The 17,216-nt window shown below is 38.4% G+C and overlaps 1 protein-coding gene across 1 annotated transcript; it reads right to left on the reverse strand.

The window, feature by feature from the left end:
* Nucleotides 1-285: 285 nt before the first annotated feature.
* LOC108721572 (protein elav) lies at nucleotides 286-16,793 on the reverse strand. Its single transcript, XM_018446190.1, is given in 7 exon segments — nucleotides 286-1,219; nucleotides 1,221-1,450; nucleotides 9,370-9,530; nucleotides 10,241-10,354; nucleotides 10,544-10,719; nucleotides 10,798-11,155; nucleotides 16,692-16,793. Coding segments are annotated over 7 exon segments (1,287 nt in total). The 5' UTR covers nucleotides 16,757-16,793; the 3' UTR covers nucleotides 286-1,036.
* Nucleotides 16,794-17,216: the final 423 nt, after the last annotated feature.

Genomic DNA, 17,216 nt, shown 5'->3' on the forward strand with positions numbered 1-17,216 from the left:
TAAAAGAGGTCGAATTTAATGTTGTAAGATTGATTCGGTGCGTATCGCGTTTCATTTAACTTTACTCGTGTATAATGTCAGTATAGGTTCTTTTTCGAAGAATTCTTAACTAGTTCTGAACTAGTGCAATACGTTAGAATGCAACAACTATACCTGTCGCACTCTAATTTATTGTACCAATTTATTGAACCACATCGGTTCAGAATTTGAAATGGAAAAAGAACAGACCTTATGTATGTATGTGATTTATAATAAATACACGCGTTAAATTTCGACGTATTATTAGAAAAACGAAGCTGTTATAATTTGTAGCGTTAGATAACAATATAAATCTCCTCGTGAACTTCACGATCGTGCACTGGATAAAAAGAATTGGAATAAAACCAGGTAGACAGTTAAAATCGAATAGCAGGATACCTGTCAGAGATAACAGGAATTTATTCGAAAACGATTCTGATCACAGTTCAATTTTTTCTCAATTATCCTGTTATGGCTAATATCCGAAATGGTAAAAATTTCCGAACTGTATCTTGTAATCAAATGGAAAGTCAATTTCGATCGGAATTATTTTCGAACAGATCCAACGCGTGTAGTTAATACAATTGAATAGATTAATGATGCATGGCATCTCGAGTCCCTTATAAAGCTATTCAGTTTTTTCGCGGTCATCGCGAAAGTACAAAACGGTCCACGAAAAGGTAGCTCGTTCTTAACATCAATATCGATAAAAATATTATTAATAATAAAATATGCACAGCATATTTTAAAATGCTAAACAACATTCTCGAATAACATGCATTAACAAACGATAAAACAGTTTTTTAAAACATAATATTTCTAACTTTTCTCCATTAATAAAACTCTTATAGACACTGGTATTAACACACCGAACTATCTTCTCGTGCAGTATCATCTTGTAAATAGGAAACCGGTCTAACCTGGTTCTATCTGACCTACCTCCAACTCTCGGCTATGCTACGAGCGATTAAACTCGCGAACTTTATTTCGAACGAGAAGAGAGGATTTCAGCCAGCGATCATTGTTGCATCGAATGTAAGCGTATCTCGGTTGTTGCGGTCGTCATTGTCATCGTCATCGTCATCGTTATCGTCATTGTCGTCGTCGTCGTTGTCACATCGCGATGGTCACCAGAAGTGCGATTGCACGTAACCGCCGCTACCGCCGCCTCCCATTCCGATCGGATTAAATCGATGCGGGTGTATCTTCTCCATCCGCATGGCACCCGGACCACCGCCACCACTGCCGCCGCTGCCGCTGCCTCCGCCCAGGAAGCTGCCGCTATGAGGCCCACCACCACGCGGCCCAAAACCACTTGCTCGGCTCAACATTCCCGGACCACCGCTGCCAATACCCATGCCCATTCCAGGTGGACCCCCGATGCCCCGAGCCCGTCCGCTGCCGCCACTGCCGGTTCCGAGTCCGCTCCCTCCTGGAAAATTGAGGATGCCTAAGATGAAAGCGGATAGTTAAAGCTGTTCTCGAAACGCGAGTCTCGATACCGACGTTCCTCCTCCGTATCTGTTTTTAACGCAATGCCATTTTAAATGGAATAAAGATATTCCATTATTTTTTAATTAAATTTGCTTACACATAAATTATATATATCTTAATATATTTGTTAGGATAAATTTTTCCATAGAACGGTTTTTATATTATTAAAAGAAATAGCACATTTTTCCGAGCTATGCGTTTCTGACACTTATGTTTCTACAATATATTTGACTCTCGGACCACTCTCACTTTTTTGGAAGATGTTAGAGAGGCGAAGGAGGAGCGTATTTTTTTGAAAAAAAAAAAGAGGGTAGTGTGAATGACTTAGACTGGATATATGACGGTTTCTAATATTTTAATCAAATTTAATGAGCGACCGCGGTGAGGAAACTTGCGATTGCGGCAACGAGAATAGGAAAGATGTAAGATATCGATTAGAAGGTCTCCGGAGGATCATTAACGACGTGTTTCTTTTCCTATTTTCACTTTTGAAACGTCAGTCCTCCAGAGTGTTACTTTTACTTTTTGTCCTGATGATTTTCTTTTTCGCGAAGGAAGCTTCGTCATATTTCAACTCCGATTGTCGAGAGCATAAAAAAAACTCCACCGAGATCGGAGATAAGCGAAAAAAGACATTCGCGAGGCGCACAATGCCTGCGATCTCTGATTTTCAACACTTAATTTTAATTAGCGTTAATCCCCGCGGGAAACGAATTTGTACAAAAGTATCACAGAGAGCCATTATTTCTGTGTGTGTGCGTGTGTGATATAGTTTATTTTTTCACTCTTTCGCAAAATTGGATTCGTCGAGAGAGCGTTTGGATGCGCTTAAATTCGATTCAACATCGCGCGAGGGATCTATCGATTATACATCATCAGCACAAAAAGCGGCGGTTGATACAATAATTCACATTTAATGTTCAATACGTTTAAATACAAATATCCGTACAACGAGATACGAACATTGATTTGTAACTATATTGTGTCATAGTTGCGTGTTTCTATGTATTTATGTATGTATATACTTAATCGCTGTGTGTACGTGTATCGCATTATTGTAAACACTGATGTTATAACGAGACACTAGACTCGCCTAACGACCATAACTTTCGCTAATTCAGAGTTTGCGTAGACTATATATGTATTTTTATGTCATAACGAACAAGAGAAAAATATGATGAATATATTATCGAGAATGTCGCGAGTGTTCTCAAACGAGGTCGAAGAAGCCGAATTTTTTTCCTCTCTAAAATTTTTGAGTGTTCCCAAACTGTCGCGTTTTTCTCCGGTCAGAGACAATTTGCAATATTAAAAAATATGCAATTCACTAAAAATTAATTGTAGTATTATATTTGGTAATAAAAAGTAAAAATTTATGAATTAAGGTTATTAATATATAAGGGGGTAAGTAACTTTATCGATATCTTTAGCGATATCTTATGTTGAAATCTATGAGGAAACATTCACAGTTCTTTACAAATTCATTATTTTTTAACCAAGACAAATGCGACAATTTTGTGAACACCCTGCGTATTGTTTACTAAGCCATTATTTACTTAGCCATAATCAATATTGCGCAATTAAAGTACGAAGAAGCTATGAAAAAGCTGTTTTTTCGATGTATCATTTTGCTGTTACTTTTCGGACATAATTATATCTATCGGTGTACACGGCTAATACTATATCGAAATTAATTTATCGGCATTAAAAATTAGATCGAAAGAGAGGAAAAGAAGCTTCGCTACTAATCCATTTGTTTCGTCAGTATATTTTTTTTCTTTTTGCAATTCTCGTTAGTATTTCCTTATCCTTATCACAGCCATCGTTAGCACTACTGGACTTCGGGGTTAACCATTTCGCACATTCTTCGATCCGTTAGACCTTACAATTTACTACTTAACAGTTAAAATTTAACCTAATTACAATTGCATCTTTCGATTAGACGCCAAGTCGAGCTCGCATTTCGGACATCCAGTCGCAAATTAAAAAAAAAATGAAAGAAAGAATCGATTCTAACATAATAATAGACCTAAATTTTATTGATGCTTGCGTAAATTAGAAATTATTTAGTTGTTAACCTTTCACGTTTATATTAAATAATTATCTATACGTCGGCGTTTATAATTTTTACATTCGTCGATAGATTTTTTTATTCGAATTAAATAATATCACAATACTTTCGCCAATTGGATTATCCCTAAACGATGGAAGTTTCTCATGGCGCATGGAAAGATGCATTATATTAATCTATCTACCTTATTGAGATGAAGTTTTCAACGTTTAATCGATCTTCTTATCCTCTAGCAGCAATCGTGCTGTGCAACATATTGCGTATCGGTTCATCAACCAATCGATCATCGAAGATCATTCAAATCACGTGGAGATTTTTAATAATAAATATTAATAATCAAATGTTTCAAATATTTAAATAGAGAGAAAGAGAAAGAAAGCGCACCAACACGCACATGTTTTACACGAAGTTTCGACAAAAGTCAAACTACGTAAAAAAAGGTATCAAAGAGAAAATAAAGTGTCAAAACAATGAAGTTGATGCACGTTTTTTCTTCTTTCTGCACGACACTCGGCGTATAAACTATCCGCGAACGCGGATTGGCGTTTAAAAATGTAGTCCATCGAAGCTCGCAGCTCTCCGACGATCGATCGGTCAGTAACCGAAGCGGGTCAAATGCCGGCGCATTCGCAATATAAAATTCCTAAAAGTTCCGACATCGCTCGCCCTTACGCGAAGCAGCGTCTAAGTATCTTACGTTGAGCAAGGTGGATCGTGTCCTCAATCGCGTTACGTGATTGAGGTTTCAACCCCTAACTGATAACGTCATCGGCGACCTTCAAGTTTATACATTCTTCTCTATTGACTTCCTAATTAGCATGTTCATCGGGTATAACTCAATCAATCGAGATTCGAGAAACGTTCTTATACGGTCTTAATAGTCTTCTTGAAATCCTCCGAGAAAAGATTATTCCGCGATTATTATATAATTAATTTTATAATTAATTATATATGTCAAATAAACGTCAGTTAGGGATGGAAACGAATCTCTCGCAAACGCGATCTACGACAAGATAGAAGAAAATGGAGTGTGATCAGACACGCGGAACAAATAATTTATTACTCGCAACATAAAGCATTGAAAATTATACGAATCCGATTGTGGATGGCATCTTCGACAAAATCAGATCGACATCAGGCAGTTATTTTCTAACTATTTTTGCAGCTATTAGCCAAACAGCTTAAACTATTTAATGTACGACATTGAAATAATAACATATTTTATAAGTGTATAACGATCCAAGACTATATATATATATATATCTCGATATTCTTATTATAGTAAAGACATCTTATTTTATATAGTTCTGCGGCGATAAATGGTCGTATTATTAAGAAATCTCGCGCAATTACAGAATTTCCAACTGAGAGAAATTACCCGTATTGTTGTTATGTCTCGAATGTAATCGCATTCCATTTCCTTCTGTCGCACGCAACTGATAAGATTGCGATAAATCCACGGAGGATGGACGATTGTCAGGATCGAAGGACATACATGTTACTTCTAGCTCTTAGGATCCACCTCTCTCCGGCTCTCTCATTGCCGGGTCGATCGTTTAAAGCGTCGTTTAAGATTCAAGAGAGACGAAAGAGTCTAACAGCGAGAATCGTTAAAGAGACCGCGAGACGATGCAGGGTTCTATCCTACAAAAATCGAGCGATAACTCGTCTATCTCTCAATATTGTGTATTATTAATTAGCTAATTATTGGTACCGCCAAATGTATTCGGTAGCATGACTCTTCGCAACGCATCGCAGGCCGATACGACCAGATGGAAGGTCGTGTGCTTCGTAAATTGGTATTCGTTTGCATCCGATAACTGATACATTAAAGCACTGATATTACATGCGCTCCAAATGTTATAAAAGTCGATTTAACTACTTGAAACTCTTCAATATTGATTTTAATATCTTTTCACAACGTTTGTCTTCTCCGATTCTATAACAAAAACTTCATCTCTCTAATCTTATATATATAGATCAGAATTTCGTTTCGATTTCCAAATTAATTTTATCAAGATAAAAACATAACCGAAAAGCTTTGAGAACGAATTTTTTCGGAAATATACTAAATTAATTTTTTTATTTTAACCTGTTCCTACATCTTTCCTCTGTGTTTAAAACCATTTTCAAAATTTGAGATCAAGATGTGTCAAAGCTAAATCAACTGTTGTATTGCCTTAGATGTACATTTCATTTCGCTCTTTCCATTCGAGACTGCCACCGAGAACATAGTCGGACGCATCCTCAGTTTGAGGAAGCATACGTGTGATATTTGTTTCTTGACTAAACTTTAGAAAGATATTGATCCCTACTAGAAGAAACGATGTTTATTAATTATTCATTTGATCTGCAAATTTTACTAGACTTTACACTGTAGTGGCTATAACTACAAAGTCTGCCGCACATTATTCTTTCGTATGTTGAGAATTAATACTATCTAGATAGCAGACAATTGAGAATTTTATTCTTGGATTTCGTTATTTTCTAGATCGTTAAGATCAATCTCGTCAGACTGACTATTCTTGTACGTATTACGTGTAATATTTTATGAAGGATCGCTGTATCTAATCCAAAAAGGATATTTAAAAAAACACGCTGTCAAAATCTATTCAAATTACGTATTAATTAATCGACCTTCGCAGTGCACGATAACAATTCTACCGTGGTGTTTGGAATAATAAAAGTCGCAGAGATTTAAAATTATGAAACAGATTAATATACGTTGCAACTCTTAGGGCCGGCTGTTTCATCTTCGGATAAACTATGTGGTAATTTACTATTGGATAAACAAAAGAGTAAGAGCATAAGAAGGTGAGAGAGTAACAGTGAGTTGAAGTTTACCGAAAAATGGAACAACCCAGCCTTAAACTCGTTGAATAATTGTCATTTATTTTGAGCAAAAATCATATTGCGGTATTTGGTGTATAATGACCCTCGATACAATTGCAGCTCAAGTTATATCAACAAATTACGATTTTCTATTCAATAGAGTCACATCTCTCTTCAAATTTCTTGCCTTACGAATACAAACGCCAAGATCGTTGACCTAGATTTAATTTGAAAATAATTTATAAAACTTTATAAACTAAAGTTTCTCTAAAGTAAATATAATATTTTCAATCTACTAATAAAAAAATCAATCGAGTCTTTCCAAAACGAGACTAAGAAATAGTCCTACTATAGTTTACTCTTCGTCTGCGTTTGTCTTGTAAATTTACACATCACACTTCTGTTGGAATACACTCGATGTTCTTCGATATTTTTGCCAACGCCAACTTAAACGCTAAAATCGACTTAATTTGGAAATTACGTCCTAATTGCATAAAACGAGATACTACATAACGTAGAATTAACGCAATTTATAACAAACGATTCGGCGAGCGCAATTCACACAATTAACAAACAATTTGCTATCTAAGACCGTTTGGATACCGCCGAGCAGAGAACGTTCCTCGCACATTACAAATCACATCGATGGAACACATTGCGAATAGGTTTACGTCTATAATCCCAATTCTGTGAATTAGAATCGCGAAGCCTTCGTTTGATTACAACTGCAAGGACGGTCGCGTGTGCGTGTACATGACATTCGGAACGTTCAACGGCAAGGCGGCGACAACAATAACAACAACACTTGTCGCCTTTCAGTATAGATAATGAGCATAGCGCTGATATTTATTCCTCGTCGAGTACAGACGCTCTCCTTCATGAGTCAAGAGGCATGCATAGAAATGAAAACGTCATTGATTAGGTCTTTCATATAAATTCCATTTTTGCGCGTTACAACGGCTCGATAAGGACACAGCATCATGCACTTGGATTGTTTACTAAAGCATAAAATCGCAATCAATCACAGCCAAATCGCTAGATACAAATTGTATTTTCGCGAGCGAGCTTTCATATCCTCTTTTTTTTTTTTTTTTTAACGAATTATTAATATCTGAACGAAGAACTAATTGGAAAATTAATCTTCAACTTAAAATATTCGTTTCTTTTAAGAAAGAAGTATTAAATAATTCTATTTTCCTTCAAACAGCCAAAATATAACAATCGAACGCTTGACAATACATAATTTACAAATCGCCTAACTTGCTTTGGATTCGCTTAAAATTAAACAGGACTGGAATAGAATTACCAGTGGAAGACAGAACATACACATGTTTGTGAAAACAAAATATATATTTCGGAAATAATATAGATATGTATATATAACAAAATTGTATCGTACAAGAAACTTAAACAACGCCTTAGTCGCGCTAAAGCACAAACAGCATCAGCCATATGGAACATATTTAATATCGGCGAATGCGAAGCTACTGTGTGCTCGATATAATATTGTACATGGGCAACGGTAGTACTTTTAACAACAAAGTATCAAGCAAAAAACGAACAATAGCAGCAGAGCTAGAAAAAAATAACAGAAGATAGCGAATCGTAAATAATCGATCCAACTAGCCAGCATCCAAACTGAAAGTTTCTATCAACGGCATTTTATCTCTTTTTCCTTTTTTTTCCCCTGTGCGGCAATAGTGTCTCCCGGTGTGTAAGGTGTTTATATATCGCAAATGCCGCGCGTGTCACTGACTAGCCGTGACTCGTGTACATAATTGTACCACGCGTACTTCTTGTCATCAGATCACACACAAGACTCTTCTATCACAAACACTGCATTCTTGCCCGCTCAGTCGTATATACAGAAAAGCCCTTTAGCGGCTTTGTTTTTTCTCTTTTTTTTTTCTCATTTTTGCTCGGGAACCGTCCGAGCGAGACGGAGTCTTTTTTTTCTCTTGTATCTCGAATCATGCGCTTTGAAAAAGCAGAAATAAAAGACGAAACGAAGACGTATAAAGAAGTAAAGAAACGCGGGAAACCGTGTCTCCAGTCGTTCGATGCGAAGAGATCTCTCCGCGTTTTTAACGTGTAGTCGTGTGTATAACGTGTCAGAATATAAACACCCTTTCGGTTCTCTATGTACACAAAAGGTGCTTAATGCGTTAAGTCGTGGTGGTCTGATTTAGATGCAGCCATCTTATCTGACAAAACATTTCAACGTTAGACAAACAGTATGACAAAAGGGAAAAAAAAGAAAAAAAAATACAATGTGTATCTATAAATAGCAATCTATGCTACAGAGTCAACCGTATTCGTGTAACCGTATTTGTCTACGCTGATGTGCACGCGGTAAAATTCAAGATCTTTATCCGAGACAAAGAAAAAAATGTTGAATGTGTGATGCAAGGCATCTCTAAAACACGGTGATAGTAACGTGTGTAGAAGCACATTGCGCCATATAAAAATGATCTACAATAGCAAATCTGAGAAATATATCGAGATACGAGAAAAACGAATATACGCTCGATCAAAAAAAATGTGTTTGACATATATCAGGCAAATAGAATGATATATATATATAATAATCTTTCGATCAAACGAAATAATTGTAATAAACATCGAGTTTCAACTAGTGCTCTCCTATATAGACTAGGCATATTACAACAACCGTAATAGAGATGCAAATTATATATATATGATATATATACATATATATTAACCATATATTTCAGCAATATATATATATATATTTTAGCATAGAAGTGTTTGAAGCCAAAAAATGCAAGCTTCACCAGGCAGTGCTAATTCTGTTTTTATTTGTTCGAGAGAGCTCTGAATTCCAACGAGAACAATCGCGCATAAGAAATTCGCTTAATTTATCGATTACCACTGCCAAGCTATGAGATAAAATCTAGTAATGCAGCGGTCTCGCAAGATATAAAATTACTTACCGCGGCTTTGATTGTATCCCGCCTGCCAGCCCGCATAATACGCCGCTTTTTGTTTGCCGTGTTCCTCCGCGATTTTTACGCTAAGGGGCTCTGATCCACCCTCCGGTATTGTACCGTGAAGTTGTGCGATAGCCTCCTGGGCTTCCTCCCTCTTATCGAATCTATACCGGGACAAATTAGAAAGCAATTTTGAGTTCAATCAAGTTTTAGATAAAACAATCGCGAATGTATTAAATATCTCATTATCAGAGAAAGGTGATAATTTGAAGTGTGTAAGTTGAAGTGAGAAATTCTTACGATTTTAAACATATTTTACATAGCACAAATTTCTGTTATTTATTTTTAAGCTTAATAAAATCGAAATAGGATAACCAAGAGGCATTTAGCAAGATTCCCAGCTGTTGGCATAGATTGCAATAACTATTTCCAACAACCTATTTCCCACAATTCTGCTATCTCTAGTTTTATTCACGTTTTGCAGTTATCTGGGCCAAACTAAAGGGAGCATATCAGAATTGTGCAACTAAAACCAGGAGCTGTACACAAAAATACTTTGGCAGGAAACTATCGCAAAATAAGTACGCGCATACGAATATATGCACGATCGTCGTTGTGTAACGATATAGTATGATTGTCGCGAGCAGCTGTTTTGAATTTGTTCCAATCTTCAATACCGGCGTGTTATTTATACTCGACGAAAATGTGCAAGTGTCATAAATCGACATATTTGTTATAAATCACTAAAGTTACAGTCTCTCTTTTCCATGCGTGTGTAAATACGGTACTTACAAACGTAAACTTTTTCAAGTCAATATATAAATATTTAAAAGGAGGGAAAATCAGATACGATTAAAAATAATTATCTACTTACCTAACAAACGCTACTCCTCTCGGTAAACCGGTCAGTTTATCCCTCAAAATATTCTTCTGCACAATATTGCCGAATTTACTGAAGAGTTCATCAATTTGACTTTCCGTTATATTTCTGTAAGAATAAATTGTCTTTAAATATAATATTTCCGTATTTAATTCTCGATCTTGAAATTAAGGAATTATAAATGAAAAAAAAATTCTATTGTGAAATAAACAAGAAATATGACTAGGTAAATGTATATAAATTGTATAATCCTTGCGTCTATCGAAAGACGAAAACCCAAACAAGAAAAACAATTACCTTGGTAAATTCGTAACGTAAAGATTTGTTTCTTTAATTTCTTCTCCAGAAGGCCGAGCGAACGAAACCTTCAGACGTTTATTTTGCACTTGAAGACCATTTAATGTGCTTATCGCCGTCGCCGCATCCTCAGCTTTTGCGTAGTTGACAAAACCAAAGCCGTAGCTGTAACCAGTCTGAAAAATAAAACGTAAAATTAAGTTTTATATAAAAACTATTTGTACGAGATCTCAAATAGAAAGTACATAGCTTGCCTTATAATCCTTCATGACTCGACAAGATTCGACCGGACCAATCGTGACAAATAGACTGTACAGCTCCTTCTCATTCATGTTTTGCGGAAGGTAATTAATAATTAGATTCGTTCTCGGTTCCTCATTGCCTTTAATCTGTTGTTGCTGCTGCTGCTGCTGAAACTGGGACTGCGGCTGTTGCTGCTGCTGCTGCTCTCGTTGGTCAGTCATTTTGTGGCACTGTTGCTGCGGATCACCTCCCGATGATGAAATCTGATTTGATGCGACGATCTGATTCAACGCGACGATCTGTTGCTGTTGCTGCTGTGCGACCGAGTCCACCAACAGTTGGTGTTGCGGTTGCTGTTGTATACTCCAACTGGTACCGTCCAGCGAAACGACCATCGACGGGAGGATCATCGGCAAATACAAAAAATATAAACAAATTCATTACTACGTCTTCCCCGTACGACAACGCCGCTACGCTCGTAGGCCAGTCTGCGCCCTCGAATGCTCTCATCTTTCTCTCTCTCTCTCTCTCGCTTTCTCTCGCTTTCTCTCTAAGCAGTCTCAAAATAAATAGAAAATAAATGTGCAATATATGTTTTGATGCCAGACCTGTGTGTGAGAAACAAACAAACAAAGGCAAGTAAGGACAAAAACAGAATCAGATGGCAGGCGAAAATCAAAGTGGGCAAGCATAAGTAACGAATATCATTAAAAAAAAAAATGTTCTGCATGGACAACAAAAAATTAATTATAGAAATATCTTAAGTAATATCGCAAACTTTAGATTTTCTTTTCTTACACTTGTAACTCTCAGTTTGCAGAATCATTTACGTGTCAATGCAACTTTAACGCATCTATTTAATTTGAGTCTGATTTTTACATGTCTCGTGTAAGAAAGGATAGCTCCACCAAACGCGACCGGCAAAGGATCGAGTTCGGCTGAACAACGATCGAGACGGTTTCGAAAGTAACGCGATTTACCTCCTTGTTCATCGCGAGTACCCCTACGATTTTAGCGATATCGAATTTCATTGAGTGCCCCTCCCCCTCCCCACCCCTCCTCCGCGCCTGGCGGGAATTCGTACGTCGACGAGAGACAGGAGTCACGCGCGTTCGTTCATTCACGCCTCGAGGCCTGAGAAACACGCGCGGACGAAACGGAGAAAATAAATTTCCGCGTACTCGCTTATGTTTACGAAGCGATCGTGATCGTCATCATCGTCGTCATCGTTTCAACGACGACGACGACGATGTCGCGACGTTCTCCTTCCGTCGTCAACAAAAGCGAGCGGAGAAAACAATAAAAACACAACTAGGACGAGCAAGGTAGAGAGGGAGGGAGGGATCGAAGGGCGTGGAGGAGAAGGGGAGGAAGGGAAGGGAAGCGGAAATTTCCAAGTTCGCGAGGAACGTAACCTTTTGGCCTTATTTTGAAGAGGCCCGGGAAAGAGCGCGAGCTATCTGGGGCCCCGGCGGATTCGTGAATCGACCAAGCTGTCAGAGTGTGGAGGGAGAGGGAGGGGAACGGAGCGGAAAGAGAGAAAGAGAGAGATAGGTGCATAGGCGTCCCGCGAGGTGGGAGAAGGAAGCGCGAGAGAGCGGTGCTGGATAAAGGAAGCGGAGAGCGAGAAGCGGAGAAGAAAGGAAGGGTCGGTTTCGATGTGTGCGTGTCACGTATGATTCTTACGTGAGTCGTATACGTACCCGAGTGATCACGGAGAACGGAGTAAAAATCGAAGAGGAGCGCGAGCGAACGGACAACCACCGCCGTAGGGACGCACGCTCTCTTTCTCTCTCCCTCTTCTTCTCTCTTTCGCGTCGCTTTACGTTACGCGCCGACTAATGCGCATCGACGACGGATAATTATGTAAGCGCGCGTACTGTCAGCATCGCATCCGTCGCGTTACTATCCGTGCACCAGCCGACGACGTAATCCGCCGCGAACGCGCGCTCGTTGCGCTCCGCTCCGCTCCGCTCCGCCGGACGGACTCCAGTCCAGCGGCGCCCGGGAACTCGGCCGCGTACGGCAGAACGCGCGACTTCCTCCGGCGCGGCGCGGTACGACGATGAGGGAGAGGGAGAGGGAGAGGAGAGGGAGAGAGAAAAAGAAGAAGGAGAGTGCAGCGCGCGCGCGCGGCAGCAAAAGAGGATCGGCGAATGCAGCACGACTGACACACCGCACGCGAGCGCACTGACTGAGCCCCAGCCCTGACCTGTCTCTCGCTCTCGCGCGACACCCTCTCGCGGCACGCCGCCCCACTACCCGACTATGCTCCGATCCAACTCTGCTCAACTCCGCTGTGCCGCCGCGCCGCTGCTGCGCCGCGTGACGAAACGCCGCGTGCGCGACGCGGCATAGCGCGGGACGCTCACGCGGGTCCCGCCTAAATAGCGAAATCGGTCACTCGCCTACTTCCGCACTACGTGCGCCCCAACACACCCCACGTTATTTCAAAAACGTAACATTAGCATCTTGACCGACGAAGCACCCGATACCGCCCTTAGAAAAATTTAATACTAATATTGGCCGATCAATCGCTTATTTCCAGTATTAAAAGTACTGTTAGCAATATTTTTAATACTTAAAAGAAAATGAGAAATTAATTGGCCAGTACTAATATTAAATTTTTATAAGGGCGATATCGTTTTCATATTTTTCTAGCGAAATTGCGAGCGTTTTCGAGCATAGATATTGGACTCGTTACACTCAAATTGAAAGCTATTTGCCCCCTTCAGGGCAGGGTTGGTATAAAGACTAATGTCTTTTTTTTTAAGAATAAAGCATACTGTGATTCTCTTAAATGTTTTTAATGCTTCAAATACGCTTTAAACAGTACTATAAAAAAAAACATTGAAAACATCAATTTAGCATGTTTTAAACTGTTTAAAACATGTTTTTTTTTACCAACCCTGCTTCAGAGAACAACAGAAAAAAATTTCCCCGTTTACGTGATCTTGGGTTTGAACGAGTATCTACTTATAAATTTTTCTCTTCCCTTTCTTTTTGATGACGCTCGAAAAACGGATACAAGATCGGAGCACAAATACATAAGGCATAAGAGAATTGATCAATCGGTCCTTTCTTTCCATGAAACGGAGGTCTCTGATCGGTTGATTTTCTTATGCATTATGCGTTATGCAAAGGTTTGCGCTCTGGTCTATATGCGTCACGATAAATGGAAATGGATGACATGAGGAAAAATATAAACATTTGATTAGATCGGATAAGAAATTACGGTTTCTCGGACAGTTTTGGTGACAGCGATCTCGTTTTTATCTATCGGCTCATGCGATACGTCAGTTTCTAAAATATTCTCAGATCATTTTTATTTACTAATAACGTCACCATTTTCTGACTGAACAACTTTTAAATTTTTGGTCTCTGATCGCATTTTGCTTCTCAATTATTTTGACTCGCTATTTTAATTATTGAACTTATATTCTTGCTACGCCTTCTCGTTTAAGTATGTGTTCTCATACTCTATCGACTGACTTCATATTTTCCGATTTTATTAACACTGGATTAAATAGCGACTACTAGACACAATAGCATATGTAAAAGTTAACGAATGAAACCACAAGAGAGAGGAATTAATTATAATTTTTGCGGCAATATACATGAAGAATCACGACTATCTTCGAACTACATATTTTTATATCAGCGTAACTATGAATTTAAAATTGTAACTGTTACCGAAACTTAATTTTTGCTTTCCACTTTAAACAGTGTAAAAACTGAGGATGGCCTGATAAAAAGGTCGAAACGTTTGTTTAATATTCAAATACATACATGATAATTTGGCTCGTAGCCCTTATTGTTATTTTATGTTTATTTTTATTTACGTTCAATCTGAAATTTATCTATTTGCATCTTCAGTTTTCCTCACTGATGCATAAAGATTAAATAATTTGCAACATGCCCTTTGCTTTCTGTTTCTTGCTCTTTATCGCTTTTTACCTCTTGTCCTTTGCTCTCTTATCCTGTTTCTTCGTTTTCTATCGCTCGAGATAAAAGTTGACGAACTTTGGAAGAGATAAGAAACATGACAAAAAACATGATGAAATGGTCGCGAAGAGAGAAAAAAGCAAGAGGTAAAAAACAAAGTTGTGCATTTATGCGTAAAATAATAATCTACATTTACGTGCGAAGTATGTAAACTATGTTTTACGTGCTATCTACATTGAAAAAAATAATAACGTTACATCAACAGCATTATTTTAACTGAAAACAATTTTGCCACAAATACGAGCTCTTGTTTTAATAAAATGTTATTTGTTTCAATACTGTTATTAAATCAACAAGATTATTTTCAATCAAAATGATACTCTTGATAAAACATCATTTATTTCAGTGTAGTAAACCATCTTTGGATTATCCAAGTTTGTGTTCTTTGTCGTTGTACTGGATTGCATAAAACTTCTATCTCGTTTATATGTTTTTATTTATCAAAATATTAAAGTCAGATATATTAACAATCATAAAATTAACGTACCTTTCTTTGTCGTATTATCCAATTTATGATAATTTATATGTTTACGTTGTCTACATGAAAATATTCGTATAAATTTAATATAAACAATACATAAATATTCCAGATAAACGTAATACACAGCAGAATCCTAGTAAAAAGCAAGAAATAAAAGCACAAAGAGCACATTGTAGATTAGCCTTGAATATTCTAATAATTCGTCAAATTATTTTCAGAGAAGATGGAAAAGAAGAATATTCTCCACAGAGGGGAGCATATCGCTATGAAAATGCACTTCGGTCTGCATTCTCGATGACGGAATATATGGTCTATTTTTTATGACTGCGCTACAACTTTTACTACTCTCTTTCTCGCTTTCGACAAATATCAAACATACTTCACTTCAAGTTCCAAAAGTGTGACACTCGTTCAGCCACAGAAAACAGACCTATAATTGGGCGTTGAGAATTTTGGCGCGTTTCCCCTGATTCTCGAATCGTCTGCCAATTTATTACTACACCGGACAATCTCGCGAAATTAGGTCGGCATTAAAACGTTCACGTCGCTTCTGGAACGGGCGTCTTTCCGATGACGCCACGGCCATTAGCGAGTCCGCAAAAATATCGTAAAAATATTCTCTTTACAGGGGGAGGGGGGGAGTCACGAGACACATGCAATACCGCAACCTATTCGCGATAATCTCACGTCTCCATGTAAGTTCTCGGGCGAAGATCGATCGCCCCCCGTAGACGAGGCGCCGATGTTAAACAGGTCGCGAAGTATGGAAACACGTCGATCGCACGTCAATCGTGATAAAATGCTAATTGCTCGCACGTGACCTTTTTGCCAAGAATACTCGATCCTCGTAAATCTTTGCCATCCGTTTTGAGAAATATAGACGTGCGTCACAGAAATCAACTCCGAAACGCGTGAAATCGCTAGGATGACTCGCCATCGAGCTTTCGCGAGGTGTCGACGAACTCGGTCATTAATTATTAATTAGACGCAGGAAATAAACCTCACGTGTCTTTCCAGAAAGACACTCGAGTGTCTTTGCTACCTTTGGTGTACCAGAGCTTCGCGACTGATGCCTGGTTTATGCTTCGGCCTAAAATCTTAAAATTCAGCCAATGAAATACAGATTTCAGTTAGGACCAATTAAGACTCGCAGCCCCATTGGCTGAATTTTAGGATTTTAGAGTCAAGACCAAAGCATAAACGAAGCACGACTCCTTTAACGTTTCCGTAAGTTTTATATTTTTTAAGTCGAAAGATTTATATTTTGCGTAATTTGAACTCTCAATTTATCTCGTTTCACTCATCCGGATATCACTGAGCTTACCTCGCCGTTAAATCTGACACTAAATACCACAAAAAAAGTCCGAGGTCGTCGAACCTTCTTCGTTTCCGGAAAAAGAGCGACTACCAAAGATGTACCTCAAAGCGGCCTCCCAGGACGAGACGGCGAACATTACGTTGTCGTTCGGCGACGAGGGAAACATGAAGGATACCACGATCCTCTCCTTGTTGCGAATGGAAGGACGTCGTTTCGCGTATGCGATCGTTTCTTGTTTGTCTCACGTATTTTGTTTCAAACCGCAAGGTCGTTTTACACGCTCGCGTTTTAACGGTCGAGGCCCGCATATATTGCAATAGATGCACATGTGCAAATAAGAAATTCTCATTCTTATCGGGAAACGACTGATCGCATCTTCACTCATTAATTTAATCCCTAACACACCATTGGATAATTCGTGTTTGCGCATTACTTTTCTATGAAATACTGGAATACTAAATATTAAACTGCTATAACATTAGGAAATCGACCACGTAAGTATTTTGAAACGAGATAAAAATTACAAAATGAGGAAATTCACTAGAATGTTTATAATTTTATTCGCAACACTTAATGAATTTGCTCACTTTTGTAATTTTCATCTCATTAAGTAGTGTCCTCTAGGT

The sequence above is a fragment of the Mycetomoellerius zeteki genome, unplaced genomic scaffold, assembly GCF_001594055.1.
Source record: "Mycetomoellerius zeteki isolate Tzet28-1 unplaced genomic scaffold, Tzet1.0 scaffold174, whole genome shotgun sequence".
Taxonomy (NCBI): domain Eukaryota; kingdom Metazoa; phylum Arthropoda; class Insecta; order Hymenoptera; family Formicidae; genus Mycetomoellerius; species Mycetomoellerius zeteki.